The sequence below is a fragment of the Festucalex cinctus genome, chromosome 1 (genome assembly GCF_051991245.1).
Source record: "Festucalex cinctus isolate MCC-2025b chromosome 1, RoL_Fcin_1.0, whole genome shotgun sequence".
Lineage (NCBI taxonomy): Eukaryota > Metazoa > Chordata > Actinopteri > Syngnathiformes > Syngnathidae > Festucalex > Festucalex cinctus.
Genome location: NC_135411.1, coordinates 29922162 through 29939258, shown reverse-complemented (window position 1 = coordinate 29939258; position 17097 = coordinate 29922162). Strand labels below are relative to the sequence as shown.

General features: G+C 38.6%; 1 protein-coding gene across 1 annotated transcript in view; it reads right to left on the bottom strand.

Moving 5' to 3' along the window:
* LOC144023025 (ras-related protein Rab-26-like) overlaps nucleotides 1–17097 on the bottom strand; it is a 36864-nt gene that overhangs the window by 2059 nt on the left and 17708 nt on the right. Inside the window, exons 3-7 of the mRNA XM_077528278.1 lie at nucleotides 15360–15401; nucleotides 11608–11674; nucleotides 11220–11272; nucleotides 622–687; nucleotides 49–105 (exon numbers count right to left, since the gene is read on the bottom strand). Of these exons, the coding sequence (XP_077384404.1) occupies nucleotides 49–105; nucleotides 622–687; nucleotides 11220–11272; nucleotides 11608–11674; nucleotides 15360–15401 (285 nt within the window). The remainder of the gene's footprint in view (nucleotides 1–48; nucleotides 106–621; nucleotides 688–11219; nucleotides 11273–11607; nucleotides 11675–15359; nucleotides 15402–17097) is intronic.

Genomic DNA, 17097 nt, shown 5'->3' with positions numbered 1-17097 from the left:
TTAATTGAGTCCTAAATTTCTATGGAAGCTGGCTAGCAAATTCCTCACCTTTGCAAGCCTCTCGCCGTCCTCCCTCTTCACCACCCGCTCATGAGTGGCGTCCGCCTGGCGAAGACAACACGGACGTTACTAACGAGTCCACACACAGCATATGCGCACCCGCCAGCTGCGCTGACCCGCTTGCTCTTTTGTCCACAGTTTACATCTCGCGGCTGCTGTTGGCATCCAGGTAATAGTGAGTTTAAGTGGCCGGCGGGATGCTAATTTAAGGGCCGACAGGGAGTTTGGTCAACCATCTGTTCTTCTCTGCTGTGAGGGAGGCATGCAAAATAACAACGTGATGTATAATCAGTGATATTTGCAAATGAGCTGGTGGGAGGTGTGTGTATGTGCTAGAAATGGATAAAATCCCACTTTTGGGAATACAGTAATCCTCCTGCAAATAGCAGGGGATATGCCTGAACAGAAACTCTAAACATATATGAACAATTGCCAATTTTAAACTGTATTCGCTGATCCTAAAACAGTTCAATCTCATTTCGTAGAGTCATTGAGTTCACTCATTAGGAGTTTAACTGCATCAATTAAAAGTTATTGAAACATGTATATTTAGATTCTTGCCTTGTTCCCAAGTAGCATGAGCACCACATCCTGTTGGGCGTACTCGTGGATCTCAGTCAGCCAAGCCTGGAGAGGAAACAAAAGGTAGTTGGGACGAGATTCAGAAGAACATACGATACACGTATGTCACCGTCTTTATGTGCCTTTTTGAAAGTGTCATATAAAAACATTGAAAACAGGTGATTGTTTACACAGTCCTGCAATATTGGAATCGCTCAAACATGTCAGGCCAGTAGCTAGTTGGTGAGGTTACTTTGTGATGTCAACCCCTAGCCCCAACCCTGGCTTAAAACCACATCCATAACTTAAAACCCTACCTCGAATCAAACCATTAATTAAATGCCTCTCAAAACAGCACCATGCTAACTGTGTCCATTTCAAATTGGCCGGCCAGCGATCAATTGGGCTTGTGTTTGGCAGTGCTGGCAGAGCTGTTTGTGTAATTTAACACAAACTGTAAGCTTAATTAAACCTGGCGATGCCGTGCTGTCTGTCTATCAGAAGGATTCTGCACAGGTCACCTCCAGCCAAAGGGCACGTTAAATGGACAGAGGTGTGATGACACTGCTGCCAGTGCAGGGCAAAGGTTTACAATGTATGGTTGATAAGGGCAGTAAAAACAACAACCTGATTGGAAATCTTTGTGAGTCCAAAAAAATTGCTAAATCAAAAGCAGTGTTGGAAATAGAGGCAGTGGGAGGAGCTAACAGACAGCTGGGGGCTGATTGGCTGGGATATTTTCTCATCCCCAACCTTCCATAGAGATTTGGACGCTGACGTCACGCGTCCCAAAATGGGTGTTAGCGCAGCCATATTGGCAGCACAGAAAACGCGTCTGCTACTTTGAGTAAACTGCAAACGCCACACTTGAACAATGACTGACAGCCGTTGTGTACCAGCTGCCACAATGAGAAGAGACAAACAAAAAAGATCAGCATGCTCCAGGCTACCAAAAGAAGACACTCCTGACACTTCATCGGCAATGGTAAAAGTCATCCAACTCGTCCACCTCGCAAATGTGTATCATGTCCTTTTCATCAAAGTGACTGTCAATGCTCTTGGGCAGAAAGTTGACGGATAAATGTTAGTTTCATCCTTCCTTGTCCTTGTAGTCCATTAACGCGGCGCTGTGGCTTTCCTGCCACAGGGGGCGTGTTCAGAGAAACGCGTGACGTCTGGATCTCTATTTAGTACCACGACATCTCCTCAGCAGGAACATAATCTGTTTGAATTGACAGCTTTTCTCATTATTTGCTGATGTCACATGCCTTGTAATGAGATCATTGAGCTGTTTATAGCACACTCTCGCTTCTTCCTCGGCTCACTTCATATATATGCTGCCATTGATTCCAAGAAAACTATTATCTAGCTCTTGTGGGTGAGTGACGATGTTTGTTTTAATGCAAGTTAAATGACAACAAATAAAACTCTGAAGTATTATCATCATATGAGTGCATGGTGTCAGCAGAACAGAATGACTTTTTTGCAAGAGAAATTTAATGAATATAAAATGCCACAAAAATACACGATACGACTAAGAGCTAAAATGGTAATTTTTTTGCGGGGTGTTATTGTGGTTTCAACAAGATTAATATGACGGTTCCAAGTAATTAGAATATCTATCAGTGGCTTGGCTCAAGTGAATGGCCTGAGCTCATGTTTTATTCAAGACAAACACTGTTGACAAATGTTCAGTTAAACAAAGCAAATAATACAAATATCCAAAAGTAAGTGGGGTGAAATTTGATTCTGCTAAAGTATGAGGGCCACACAGAAATTCTTGTATCGTTAGCCTACTATACCCAGGTCATTTTGAACTTATTGTCACAAGTTCAATAAATAATACCAACATATTTGCTAAAAATTGTGTTTAGTCTTAATGTTTGAGCAGATTTTCAATTATCCAGGTCATGGAAGTTCGCAAATGTTGAATCGAGACAACTGGACTCATTGTTGGATTTATGTTTTTAATTTTATCCAAACTTCTCTAAAGCATCAAGCATCTTATTTTGTGATTTATTTATTTGTTTTTGTTGTAAAACTAACTAAAAAAATAAATAAATAAAATCAAGACTTTAGCGGAATATCGTGTCACGTCACCTGTGTTCCATATCTATCTGGGGCATTGGCTGAGAATGGCGGAAAGCTTTGATCAGAGTATTAGAGGGAGGAAGACAGGAGACGTTTGCTTCTGGGGAAGAAAAAGGCTGATGTTACCCACAGGAGCTGGAAGAAAAAGTAGGACTTCTCCCCAGAGAGGAGTTTGAAGCGCAGCAACACAGTGATGTTATTTGATAGACAAAACATTCACGCTCTGGCCTGGCTGGAACAAAATGTGCAGTACCAGCTATAACATTCTACTTAAGAGTGGTACGACACACATACTGATTGATTTGAGAACGTTTCTTTCCTTCCAATCAAAGCCAGAAAAGGCCAGAATATTGGATCTCCTTAAAAGATAATTCCGAGTGATTATCCCGTGGTGTGAAGAATACTGATAGTGACTTCTCATCTCAGATCTGCTCGTAAAGGTCTCACAATTGTAAATGGTAAACCTGTTCAAGATTTACAATAGCAAATTGTTAGCAGACAACCCCTAACCCTTGTCACATATAACGTGTCTCTCTTGTCATTTACTGCAGGAAAAATGAGATGAAGAGTTTGAAACTACCATCTGTAATAATAATGAGCTTAGCTACTTGTATATGTGATTCTCCTCTTCTTCTCTATTTTCTGGTAGTCTGGAATCCTTGTGGCATCATAGTGCCTCTCATGGGTCAGCCTTGGTACTACAACTGACACGTGGCTGAAGGATATAGCGTTCACGCGTGGTGTTGCATTGCTCATTGCGTGTAAACCACACACTGTAAGAGCACAAGGAATTTTTTTTTGTATTTGTCACATTTTAAAAATCAGTTAAGATTAGTATGTGTGCACCCATCTTGAGGAGACAGTAATACTGTAGCTCCTAAGACATTGATGTACAAGAGGGGGGGGCACTCTTCAATGTTAAAGGGGATCAGGAAAATGTGACTGGCGGATTTCTGTGGAATTTGTTGTCTTCTTTTGTGGTGCTAGGCAGCATTTTTTTTTGTTTGGTTTTAAAGGTTCATTAAAGTCTTCTTGTGCAAGGCATCATAAAAAAGAACAACAAAAATAGCATGATGGCTTTGTAAGCAGATTTGCAGGCGCTGGTAAAGTCTGTGACATGATGTGTGTGTTTGGAAGACTGATGGACTTTAAAAATCTGCGCTCGTCGTGTAACTATAATAAGAGTTCACTCGGAGTCTTCCTTCATTTTGCTACAGAATCCAATTTATTTCGGGCTGGAAAAGGTAAATAAACTTTTAGAAGGTTATTTAAAAAAGGCTCTTTGGATGAGTTTTTTTTCCTACTACTTCAGCATTGTACATTACAGTATCTCTGAATAAGACTGAAAAATACTCTTCAAACCACACTGGCAGTCCTGTGTCTTTTCAAACATGGCTTCTTGAGATGTTTATGTGGGTCTGCTCACAATAGACGTGCCTACCAAATTTCACGTTGCTAAGTGAAACTGGACTCAGGGGCTGAACTTTTATAAAAAAATAAAAATAAAAAAAAAATAAAAAAAAAATGTTTTGAGTGGATGATTTCTCTCAAACTGGCCTAAGAATAACAACAAAACAAAGTCTACACAGGAAAATCGATGCCTTCTGTCACAAAAGAATAATAAGAAAATACTGAATATTGTCATTCATACATGCATCATCCATGGACTGAATGTGTGTATACAAACTGCCTGATAAATTAGGAAAACGATACAAAGAGGGAAGAAGATGACTGGAGTGGTAGTCGACAGTCGCTGCTTGTTCGGCAGGCTCTCCTCGCTGTAATACAGTGAATGTGTGTCCAAAAGAACGATGAATAGCCAATCCGTGCCTCCCACAGTCTCTTTTGTATTTTGAGGGACAGAACTATATATAGCGCCTAGTCGAATATTTTAGCTCACCGCAGCCTATTCGTCCCAGAGACCATCCAGGATTATGAATTGCTCTAATGTTGACGCTGATTTCGATTTGGGCATTGTTTGAACATTTTGAACAGCAAGCAGGAATTTTTAAACTGAATTCACCTTTTACAACCAACTTAGAAATGCCTACTGGTCAAAAGATCAGGCATAACATTCAAACACGAAAATGATTTTTATGGTTCAGGAATGTTAATCTGTCATTTGGACACCTTAAATGTGCTTTATTGCTTTTTTGGTATGATTTTCATCATTACTGTATTTTAATTCGAGTTGTCATTGTTTCTCTTTGTCTTGCTCATTTAGGGGAATATTCTCCCATTTGCACGTAAGTCAATATCGTAAGCGCCTTTTCTCCCGACTAGGCTTCTGACACACCCACCATGCGTAACTAATGAAAACTGGCACAGCCACAAAGAAGGTGTAACCCATTTACTCATGACCCCTCAAATATATGTCACACTTTAAATGTGAACTTAACTTTTGCATATGGATCTATAAGTTATATACTAATTGTCGTCATTTAACGTGCTACAGTACTTTGAAGTAGTGATGGCAAAATGAAGCCCCGTAAAGCAGTGAAGCCCTGCAGTGAAAAGCGTCACACACACGTAGGGGCTTCAAGATGATTCATTTCCTCGACTACGCCATCATGTGGACAGAAAAATGTATAACATGCTTGGTGCACGCAATAAAATGGTGGGGTGTAATTTTGTAAATCATGCTCTAAATACAAAAGAATATATATTTGAAGAGTGTTTTAGCATGAATTGTTGTGTTACTTTGTCTATGTTTGTGCTTATGCAACAAGTGAAAATGTGAAATGAGGTAAAATAAAGTGCTTATTCATATTTATTTAAAAACAATATTTTTTCCAAAGTTTTTGGACTCAGGCGGTTTGTTTGTTTTTGCAGAGAATTTCACCTCCTTTGGGAAAAAAAGTCTTTCACATGGTACTAATGAAGCAGGGGTGCATCGATATGAGATAGCAAGTTTGTATAGAATTGGACGCGTATATTTCTGTGATTCCAGGACTGAAGGGGACTTTCAACTGTGAACAGAAAAATGTGAATTTTATGTGTTGTCACATTTTATTTTATTTTATTATTGGAATCTGTTAAAATAGTACTGTAATTGCAGTGCATTATTTTCTGAGGTGAGATCTGCTCAAAGTGCTCCAGTCCCAAACAAGGGAAAATCTCTTTCTTGCTGGTTCCATCGCAAAAAGAAGCTCGGCAAATCGAATGCCAAAAGCAAAAAAAAGTAGCGCAATAAGGGACCCGAAAACAGAAAAAGTGAAGGGGAATCCATAGCGTTTCTTTGCCGCTTTTATTTCGAACTACACTCAAACCTAGCGAATCATTTCCTGAATCAGTCACGTGGTACACCCGCTTCGCGGGGCTTCAAACGTCATCACGTACGTCATCGACACACGCATTGAATCGCGGTTCATGAACCACTCATCTCCATTACTCGGCACACGCTTCAGGGATTCGACCCGAGAAGCACATCACTACTTTGCAGGAGTGTACGTATTTGCGTTCAAATACAGTAACAGTAGTTTAATCAGAGGACTGTGATAAGTCAGAAATAAATAGAAGGTTAAAAAAGGAAAAAAATCAGAATAAAGGATCAAATAAAGGAACTTGAGCTTGAAGAACTACGACTTGAGTTGACTCAACCACTTGGGTCAAAAGAGTTTGCTCGTAATAGCAGACCGGTATCGTCAATAAATAAATAAATAAATAAAAAGACAAACTCAAGCAGAGTTTGCGCAAGAGCAACAGAGCATTAATGGAAAGGATTTAAATGACTTGAAGAATCAGAGCTATAACGTATGTATGAGAGAGCTGTTACGTACCTCAATGAAAATGGAGAATAATCAGGCAAGAAGTGTCTCTGAACACACTCCACACCACGAGATAATCACTCAAGATAATCAATTAAAAAGATTCAATATTCTCGCCTTTGCTGACTTTGATTGAAAGGAAGAGACATGGTGATTCTCTTGAATGAGTTTAAGATTATTTTAGATGTTCTGTCCCAGATAAATGGTCGAGGACAGGGGTGGTCAAGTTTGGTCCTCGAGAGCCCCAATCCAGCCTGTTTTCCATGTCTTCGTCCTTCAGCGCAGCTGAATCTAATGATCAGCTAATCAGCAAGCTTTGCAGAAGCCTGATAACGATCGTGATCATGAATCAGGTGTGTTAGTGGAGAGAAACATGGAAAACAGGCTGGATAGGGGCATTCCACACTTGGCCACACCTGTTATAAGACATATTGATTGGGGATGCAAAGCCATCGAAACAACATGCATACAGGGTCAACCCTGAGAAACGTCGTTTTATAAGAAAAATGGACAGGAAGATTTAAAAAAAAATAAAAATGGCATCACTCCATGCTCATCTAGTTCTCCTTCCATTTTGGTACCCAAGGTCGAGCCTAACAAATCCAAGGAGTTCTGTTCCGAGGTCTGCAAAATAAGCAGTGTCACCAAACCAGATTCCCACTCTTTGCCGAGGGTGGATGTTAAGTAACCACTTGACATCATCATCATCATAATAATTAAAAATAAAATACAATAACACTTGGGTCAGATATGTATATGTTAAATTGTTGTAATGTCTCTTTAGTGTGAACTATTCTTTACTGTAGAAAGATTTAATTTTATCTGTTTTGCCATGATTATAATAACTTACTTCTCTGGTATGTACTATTTTTTATTCTACTCTCCCTCTCTTTTTTTTTTTTTTTTTTTAATATGTAGAAAATTTGTATTATAAGCTTCAATATTGTTGTTGTTTTTGTAGTTGTTGCAGGAATTACCCCTGACAATCCAGTGAGAGAGCAATATAGTCACTGTATTTATTTTTTTGTCTATAGTTTTTGTGCTTGAAAAAAACCTTTAAGGAAAAAATGCACTCAAAGTAAAAAACAAACAAACAAACAAACAAATCTAAATATTTTTGTTCTTTGATTTTCGCTATTTTAATTGATAGATTGCAGCATTGACCTGTTTTGTCAAATGGGAGTTCAGTTGGTAATTGACACCACTGCTGTTAGAGTTATTGTCTTTTTCTTCAGATTTGAAGTCATGTAATTTGTAGCAGCACGGTGTTTGAGTGGTTCGCACGTCCGCCTCCCAGTACTGAGGACGCAAGATCGAGTCCAGGCTCCGGCTGTGTACTCCAGTCTCCTCCCACATTCCAAAGACATGCATGGCAGGTTAATTGAGCGCTCCAAATGGGGGATATGCCACGGAAGAGGCAGGACGTAATTTGGGCACAGCAGTTTATTTCCGGTCCGGGTTGCGAGCGCGCAACCGAGGGCACAAAGTCGGAAACACAATTATTTTTGACGCCTGTCTGTCTGGAGTCTGGAGTGGCGCTGTAGCACTGCCATAGGGAGTTAACGGGAAGCTTAGAAGAAGAATCAGCGAAGAAGAGGAACCACTGATCAAAATAGCCGATAGGCCAAGAAACGTTTCTTGGTATATGATCCTATACATTTACAGTATTGAAATTAGAGAACCTTTGAGACATTACTTAGTAGAAACAGCCTGATTTATGATGTTTTAAATTTGTTAAACATAAACAAGAGGACTATTGACATTTTACAACTTGCCTTAAATACATGTATGAATTAATTGCTTAATGATGTTTACAGGAGGAATCTTGTGTATTTTTTCTTAAATAATTATAACTGTAATTCAACAAACAATAGAGGCCCCTGCCAAATCTAACATTGGGGTCTAGGAACTGAGCGATAAAAGAAAAGGGGGTCTTCAAAGTAGTTTAAACAGTAATCTGCTCGTGAGATGGGAGGAGTAAGATGGCTGCCCTGTGGCTTCAACGGCTTGTACGGGTGCGTATGGGCTATTGGCTAGCCAGTAATATAATCAGAGCAGCGAGACGCACACAACACAGGAGAAGTGACAATGCCGGGTGATTCAAGTACAACACCACGCAAAACATTTTGTTGTAAAAGCGATAAACGAGCTAAGGAGGGTTGCGCAAAACAAAGACGATGACGCGGCTATACGCCATTGTTGTTGACAGACTGGCGGTTTGTGCGCAGTGACGGGAGAATTACGTCATCACCGGAGGAGTAGCTATCCTGCATATGGTGTCCACATTGGAACGTATGGGGCGCGTTTTGAAATCTTTCCACTCTGGAGTCCGGTTTCAAAGGTGATCGGTTTCAAGCTCCGAAAACAAGCCGCCGTGTAGACGAAGTGTCCAAACGGTAAGAAACTTGTGCGGATACATTGAAACGGGCATTTGTGTGAACAGGCAGCAGATTTTCTCAGTTCAAGGTGGTTTGTTTTGGCAGTGATAGCACATCTGTGGGAGTGGGTTGTGACGGTGGAAATTCATGTTCATGTGGGAATTCATTCATTCATTCAAATTCATGTCAGTCTTTTGTTAGTTTCCTCGTTTTGACTCAAGATACCTTTATTTTGATGATAATGTAACAGCACACACCTGCAGGTGCCACTACTTCAAGTGTCTCAGATTAACTCCAGTGAAGTTGTTCCAGTTGGTTTCTCCTGACTTTTTTTTTTGTTTGTTTTTTTTTTTTTTTGCTTTCTCACAGAAGCCTGAAGGTTTTGTTTGAACACTGACTGTTATTGTTGTGGTGGTGGTGGTGGTGGTGATGTGTTCACACGAAGAAAACCTTTTGGAATTATGAGCAAACCATTCAAACTTGGTTTCACAACCATAACAAAAATCTCCCAAACAAACATGCGGGGAAATGTACGCTACATTGATAGCGGTGAAATCAGGGCTTGGGAGAATGCTGTTGATGATGTTGGAATCTGCGGTCGAATAGAAATGACCCTAAAAAGCTTTTTTTTTTCAGGCTACATTTCTCCTCCTCAGATTGTCCTTGACTTTCCCATTATTATTGAGTAAATGTCATTGCCTAGAGAGATGTACCCAAAACTTTAACAATTCATTAACTCCTTAATCGATTTTATATGCTCATTCCCTAATAGAGACTAATAACTAGAGTCTGTACTAATATAGACTGTGTCAATGCTGATGTGACATAAGGTTTAACAGCTTTTAGTGCACATTATATGATAGATATAAATGTAATGACAAAAATCCAAAGGCCAAAACAGCCCAAAAAGTCCAAAGGATCGATACAGTCATTCCTTTTGTATATGCACCCAATCTGTCTTGTTATGAAGGAAATCAAATACGCGGCCGTAATGAATTCTTTTGGCTCTTATTACTTCATCGTTCATCATGGAATGTGTTTGTAACCCGCTTCACAAGCGGAATGAACTCATGCTAAATTTCAGTGGTAACAGGATGCGTAATTTTGTTCAAAGTATTTTCAATATGTTTTTTTATTCTTGTAATATTTTTTCACTATTTTATTTTGTTGAATATTTTCACATTTTCCATTTGTTTTTAGATTAAAAAAAAATCTAAGTGTGAGCCAAACAAATATTTTATTTTCAGTCCCAATAAACAGAGCAAAGTGTTCTTTTGAAGTATTTGACAAAACTGTAATTGAAAGTAGTATTGAATAAAGAATTTAATATATATTTATATTCTGTATTTTAAAGTTAACCAAGAAATATTGTGAGATATACAGTGGAGGCCATATCGCTCACTTCATCACTTCAAGTCGTCATATATTTAGATCTGGATTTATGTATGGCATTTTTGAGGAAGAGGATTCAGTGACATGACTTAAAGATAAAATAGATCTGAATTTCAATGGAAAATCCAATTTATGGGTTTATGGATTCACAGACACTGTTCAAAGGTAAGTGTGGGATTCAAACCTTTTCTATGAGAACACTGTGTAACGGTTCCGTAAAAGATTGTCGAAGGCGACGATTACCTCTTAAGAAGCGTCGACGCATTATTCATGCAAGCGCTTGACGCTGACTGACTTAAAATATTCCATCAAGATGGAGAACAGCCCAGCGGGGTCACCTTCACTCTCATTTTATCGTCTGACTGGCTGAGGCAGAGCGCAGATAGGCGAGCTGACATTTTGATGAACACATTGATGATGATGATGATGACAATAATAAAAGAACATGAAGATTCCTCACACTCAATTTGTTCTGAAGCTCACAGATAAATAGAATGCCACTCAGTCAGCAAAAAGGAAGACGCACAAGTGACAGGCAGGCCAGGTCACACCGTTAGTTTTTTGTTTTTCGTTTTTGTATAATATTTGTATATTTTCTCATCCACTATTTTTGTATTTTTTTTTGTATTATGTATTCATGATTTTTTTTCCCCTTTTGATATTTTTATATATGTTTCGTATTGTATTCAATATTTGTTTTATCTTTCAGTTTTTTTTTTTTTTTTTTTTTAAACATTTGAGTTAGATTTTTTTGTCTATTACAGATTTTTTTCCAATATTTTCCCCAAGATTGTGTAATTTGTATCAACCACTGCAGTCCAAATATTTTTGTTACACAAAGATTAAAAATGTAGAAATATATTGTATCTTTTCTGCCACTCACACGAGCCATTCCTGGACATATTTCTTCGAGCAATATCGCAAGTCTTCAGACCAGCGTGACTGTCAAGGTGATAGAAAATTAACTCACCTGAATGTTGTCAAAGGACGTTTTGTTGGTGACGTCATAGAGCAGAAGCAAAGCTAAAACACAGATGCCACAACAAAATAGAGATGATTGATATTAAACCTTGATATCTAATTACAAAATAGTGAAACAGAATAATGAAGCCCCACCTTTACATATATATGTGCTATTATTGGAAAACATGAACCTTATATTCACTATAAAATGCTTGGAAATGTAAAACAGCAATTGAAGACATTATTAATATTAATATCCTAGTGAAGATAAGCAGATGAGAGAATGGACTTTTCACGTAACTTTTCTACTTCTATTTGATCACCCGGATGAAAGCGAAGAATTTGTTAAAGAATGTATCAAAGTCTATCAAAACCAAAGGACAAATTGGTTTCACCGTGGGCATCGCGGTAGTAAGCGTGGGTGACGCTTCGGAACCGCTCCTGGCCAGCCGTGTCCCAAATCTGCAGAGAGAGTGAGGAGAGTGAGAAGGAACCTTTCTGTCTACCTTTAATTGACTTTTCTGTCGGTGCAGTCTGCATTGAGATTCAATTGATGATAAGAATGTGGTGAGTGCAGCCAGTGAAATTGGTGAAAATGTTCATATCTATAGTCACGTCATTTACTTGCTAGATCATGTAGCAACAATTCTTTTCCTTTTTTTTTTCCATTATGTTAGCTGTACCAAAGGTGAATGAAATGTCCAGTGTCACAGAACTCAATTATATTTTTGTATTATGTTGTGTCAGAATTAGACTAATGTTCCTTCCCTCTGCTGTAATCATACATACAATACAGTAGGGGTGTTAAAAAAAAAAAAATCGATTCAATAATCGGCAGAATCGTTTTTTTGTTTTTTTTTAGGATTCACACCTTGAGCGTGGAAGAATGTTATATGAACGGAACAATAAGCCTTAATATTTTATTTTAATGCTGTTTAAACATGAAACAGACTACAACCTCTATAAGACTGAAATTTCAGATTAATAAATAATACATTTTCATACAAATCTTACACTCTACAAGCTTACTGATTAGTATTTTCTAAATTTGAATGAAAAAAATCGCAACAATCGACTTATAAATTCGTATCGGGATTAATCGGTATCGAATCGAATCGTGACCTGTGAATCGTGATACGAATCGAATCGTCAGGTACTAGGCAATTCACACCCCTACAATACAGTATTTATATTTGTTCGCTCTCTCTATTCTATTCAAGGTTGTCCACACCCACGGGACGTGCTGTTAACACGACGGAAAATTAAAACGAGGGGGGTGAAAAAACAACAACTCTCCTTCTGAAGTGATGGAGAGCCAATTAAAGTGCATAACAGAGCTCGCCCACACACACACACACACACAGTGTACAGTCCTCTTTCAGCCACCAAACAATATAATTCAGTTAATGACTTGCTGGTGAAAATATTGAGCATGTACAACAATGGCGTGAGTCATCCGAAAGAAAGGCAGTGTGCTAAAAAGAGGGGGAAAGAACCCCGCTAATTATCTTCGGGGACCTTTTTGTGTAAAGAGCAATGACTGAGATACGCTAGCCTAATGCGAACACTTACAGTAACGGATTGGCTAACGAATAGTGAGCTCTTGGCTTGGATAGGCATAAATTGAGACACACACACACCGATTACAAATTTGTGTGTTGGCAGGTGAGTGTACAACGTATCGAGGGTGACCATATTTTCATTTCCAAAAAGAGGACACTCGGCCTGACTAATATACTTAAATGAGTATCATTTAAGTATATTAGTTTACTCCAAGATCCCATACATTAAAACTATTTTAACCTATGCCTCCTCTGTATGGTCAGAAGAAAAAAAATACTCTTGAAGTCTTACTTGACTAAAATCATTATGACAAATGTTGTAAGTGCATTTTTTGCTCCACAAACGAGTTATTGGGACGAGCAGGGTTCGTACCCATCGCCTCCCGTGCGGCAGCTCGACACTCTGCGAATCAGCTAAAGTTCTCGGCCACCATCACAGCCCAGGACAGTACTCAAACGCTAAGTGAGGTACGTGAACCTGTGGGTCTGCCCGTCGCGGTAAACACAATGCAGTGCACTCCACCTCCCATTTGCCGCACAACCAAAACCGGACAATTTCATGAATTAATAAAAACCCGTCCGGATGCCCGGAAAGGATGTAACAAAGTGGACATCTCCCTGTAAAACAGCCTAATTCCTCTTAAATCAAGCTAGCAAACAAGCTAGCATGACAAACATAATGTAAATTGAAACAGCCAGTTAATCAAAGCACTTCCACAAAGCAAATCTTTCATTTTGGACCATTCTTTGTGAAAAATACGAATAATTTTGTCCCTAACACCCAATTCGCACTGCCTGCAGAACAGACGCGGTGCGTTTTTTGTACGGCATCCGCACGGACTGCAATTCACACCACATGCGCTGCGTGAGCTGTCCGTGTCTGGAAATCTGCATCCGCCAGAGCACAAGATCACAGGGGTTCACACTTGAGAGTTGAGTTCACGCGATAACAACCGTGTATATAGAGTCCTATTTTGTAAACAATAGCCACGTTTGCCTGTTGTCACATCGATATGCTTTTTGGACATTATTTCTGGGACTTCTACAATGGCTCTTCTACCATGGGTAAGTACGTTTTGTGTTTAATTAGTGTTTAATATATTCTGAGCTCGTTTTTTGTCTTTTAAATTTCCGACTCGTCATGTTATGTTCGCTAGCTAACCCCCATCCCCCTTTAAAAGAAAAAAAAAGAATTTGCAAACGGTTTGTGGTTCTATTTTTGCGGCGTCCGTACGGAACACGCAACGTGTCCGTTCTGCAGTCGGTGTGAATTGGGTGCTACTTTGTTGAAAATCCGGTAGCTAAAGTGGTCTTCCATCCTTCAAAAGAGGACGTTTTTCCTCAAAAGAAGGGCAGTGAAAATAGTTTGAGATTTTCCAGAGTGGCGACATCTTACCGGCATACTGTGCTCTAAGTATTTGCGTAAAGGACTTTTATATAAGTAAACTGACTACGCATGTGCGAACACACATCGCTACTCAGAAAGGGCTTTTGAAATGTGCCAGAGCCGTGTGCCTTCAGCAGAAGAATTTTGCAGCATCTTTGCCTGCAGAAGTCATGAGCAGAGGTGGGTAGTTACGAGTTACATTTACTCCGTTACATGTACTTGAGTAACTTTTTAAAAAAAAAATGTAGTTTTACGACAATACTTTTTACTCTTACTTGAGTAGATGTGTGACAAAGGATCGCTACTCTTACTCCGCTATATTTGGCTACACTAAAGTCGTTACCGGAATCTCCCTTTGCCCCTCCCCCCTCCTTTATCTCTGCATGACTGTATTATGCCTTTTTGTATTCAAAAGTGTAAGTTTTTTTTTTTTCTTAAGGGAGAGGCTGGAATGGATGAATGGCATTCCATTCATTTCCATTAGGGGTGTGAATTGCCTAGTACCTGACGATTCGATTCGTATCACGATTCACAGGTCACGATTCGATTCGATACCGATTAATCCCGATACGAATTTATAAGTCGATTGTTGCGATTTTTTTTCATTCAAATTTAGAAAATACTAATCAGTAAGCTTGTAGAGTGTAAGATTTATATGAAAATGTATTTATTTATCTGAAATTTCAGTCTTATAGAGGTTGTAATCTGTTTCATGTTTGAACAGCATTAAAATAAAATATTAAGGCTTAATGTTCCGTTCATATAACATTCTTCCATGCTCAAGGTGTGAATCCTAACCCGAAGTCAGACGTTTTGTTGAATATTTTTCCATTAAAAATGGAAGTTTAAAAATCGATTCACACACACAAAAAAAAAAGAAAAAAAAAAAGGCAATGATGATAAGACGTTGAATCGGTAAGACTACCGAATGAACAATTCTGAGCTCTTTAAAAAAAATCAAAAAAAAAAAAAAAAAAAATCGATTCAGCCGCCAATTGAATCGATTCGAGAATCACGCGATGTAGTATCGCGATATATTGCCGAATCGATTTTTTTTTAACACCCCTAATTTCCATGATAGATTTCAAGATACAGCTGTATAAAACCTTGCACAGTGAGCTGCATGCTGCGTCACCAATTTACGTTTGATATTTGACTGACAGCATTCAGATGATTTGTCCAAATGAAAAGGTCTTACCTGCAGCTTCACCTTGAGTCCGTCAATACTGAGGACTTTATTCTGGAAATGAGAGCAAAAGAAATCATCAATATGAGCCGGAGCGCTCCTGCCCGTAATGAATAATGCATGACTTCATCTCACGTTGGCCCAGCTTGATGAGGCCTTCCCCCAGTCGACCCACCCTGGAGGATTGACCCACTCTCAGAAGTAAGGAAGAGACAATCCTCTAATGTGAGCGAGATCTTATGTGAGCTGCAGCTTCCAAAAATATGGGTCAGAGGTGAGTTTGGTCCCGAGAGGAGACTCCGCAAAGGTTAAACCACCTGACATCAAATTGACTTGCTACACAACACGCGAGCTGGATCAAAGACCTGCATGGTGTTACCTGACTTTGTGCTTTCCTGGGCAAATTCACTTGTTAGAGTCTGTCAACGTAGGAGCCCTAGAAATCTCTCCTAAATAGCTGCTTCAAACCAAAATGGTTGACTTTCTTTTAGGGCTGTCAAAGTTAAAGCGTTAATAGATTAATTAATCACAGAAAATTGTCACATTAATCACATATTAACGCAAATTAATCGCACAATTTTCTTGGGCCGCGCTTGAGCCTTGAACGTAACCGCGGATGGTTACATTGAAGGCTGCGCAGTTCAGTGATTAGGTCAATGCACGGCATTTCCTACGCCTGTTGTTCTAAGATGAGCGGGTGACTCCAGTTGGTTTGCTCGGTGGTAAACTTCGCTTTCAAAAAAACACACCCCGACTTTAGAATAGACAAAATAAAAGTCATTTGCATTTAATTAATTAATAATTGCTGAATTGCACCAAGTTGATATGATGCTGTTACCAAATTTTCGTCAGTATTTAGCACGTTCTTTGCAATATAATTGCTGAATTGCACCAAGTTGATATGATGCTGTTACCAAATTTTCGTCAGTATTTAGCACGTTCTTTGCAATATAATTGCTGAATTGCACCCAATTGATATGATGCTGTTCGAGCAATACATACATGCACGCATTGCGTACATGCATTTAATAAGTGTTTGCAAATGACATTCAGATAATAAAATGCATTGTCAAAATGTGATATTTTGTATTCATATTACGCAAGTAATTTAGCTGATTAATCGTGATTAATCAAAAGTAAAAAGTGTGATTAATCAGATTAAAAATTGTAATCGTTTGACAGCACTACTTTCTTTACAGTTCCAGTTTCAGATGGAACTACCAGCTCACTGTTCATAACTTGTTTATTTTCCATTTTTTGTTTTTCTTTTTTATTTTAATGATACTTTATTGGATAAGAATAATTTATTAGTACATTAACATGATATAAATTAATAGGGAGTAGGACTAAGTTATTGTGCTTCTTCCTTCTCCGTTTGAATATGTAAATTATGACATTATTAGTGAATTATTTTCTTTTTTTAATTTTTCATTTTAACTTCAACTTATATTTTGTAAAGTGTTCAATAAACCAACCAACCAACCAACAACAACAACTCTCTGGTTTGTGGTCTCCTCTTCGGCCAACATCATCCGCCGAGCTCTGCTTCGTCAATATTTTGAGGCAGATGTAATGTTTTTACTGTTTAATTTTTTTTACAGGCCAGCCAGGATGACATTTCTCTTAATGCCGCTGCTCAAATGAATAATGACTTTTTATGTTTTTTGTTTTTTTTAATACAATAAAATGACGGCATAGGAATATATATATATATATATATATATATATATATATATATATATATATATAT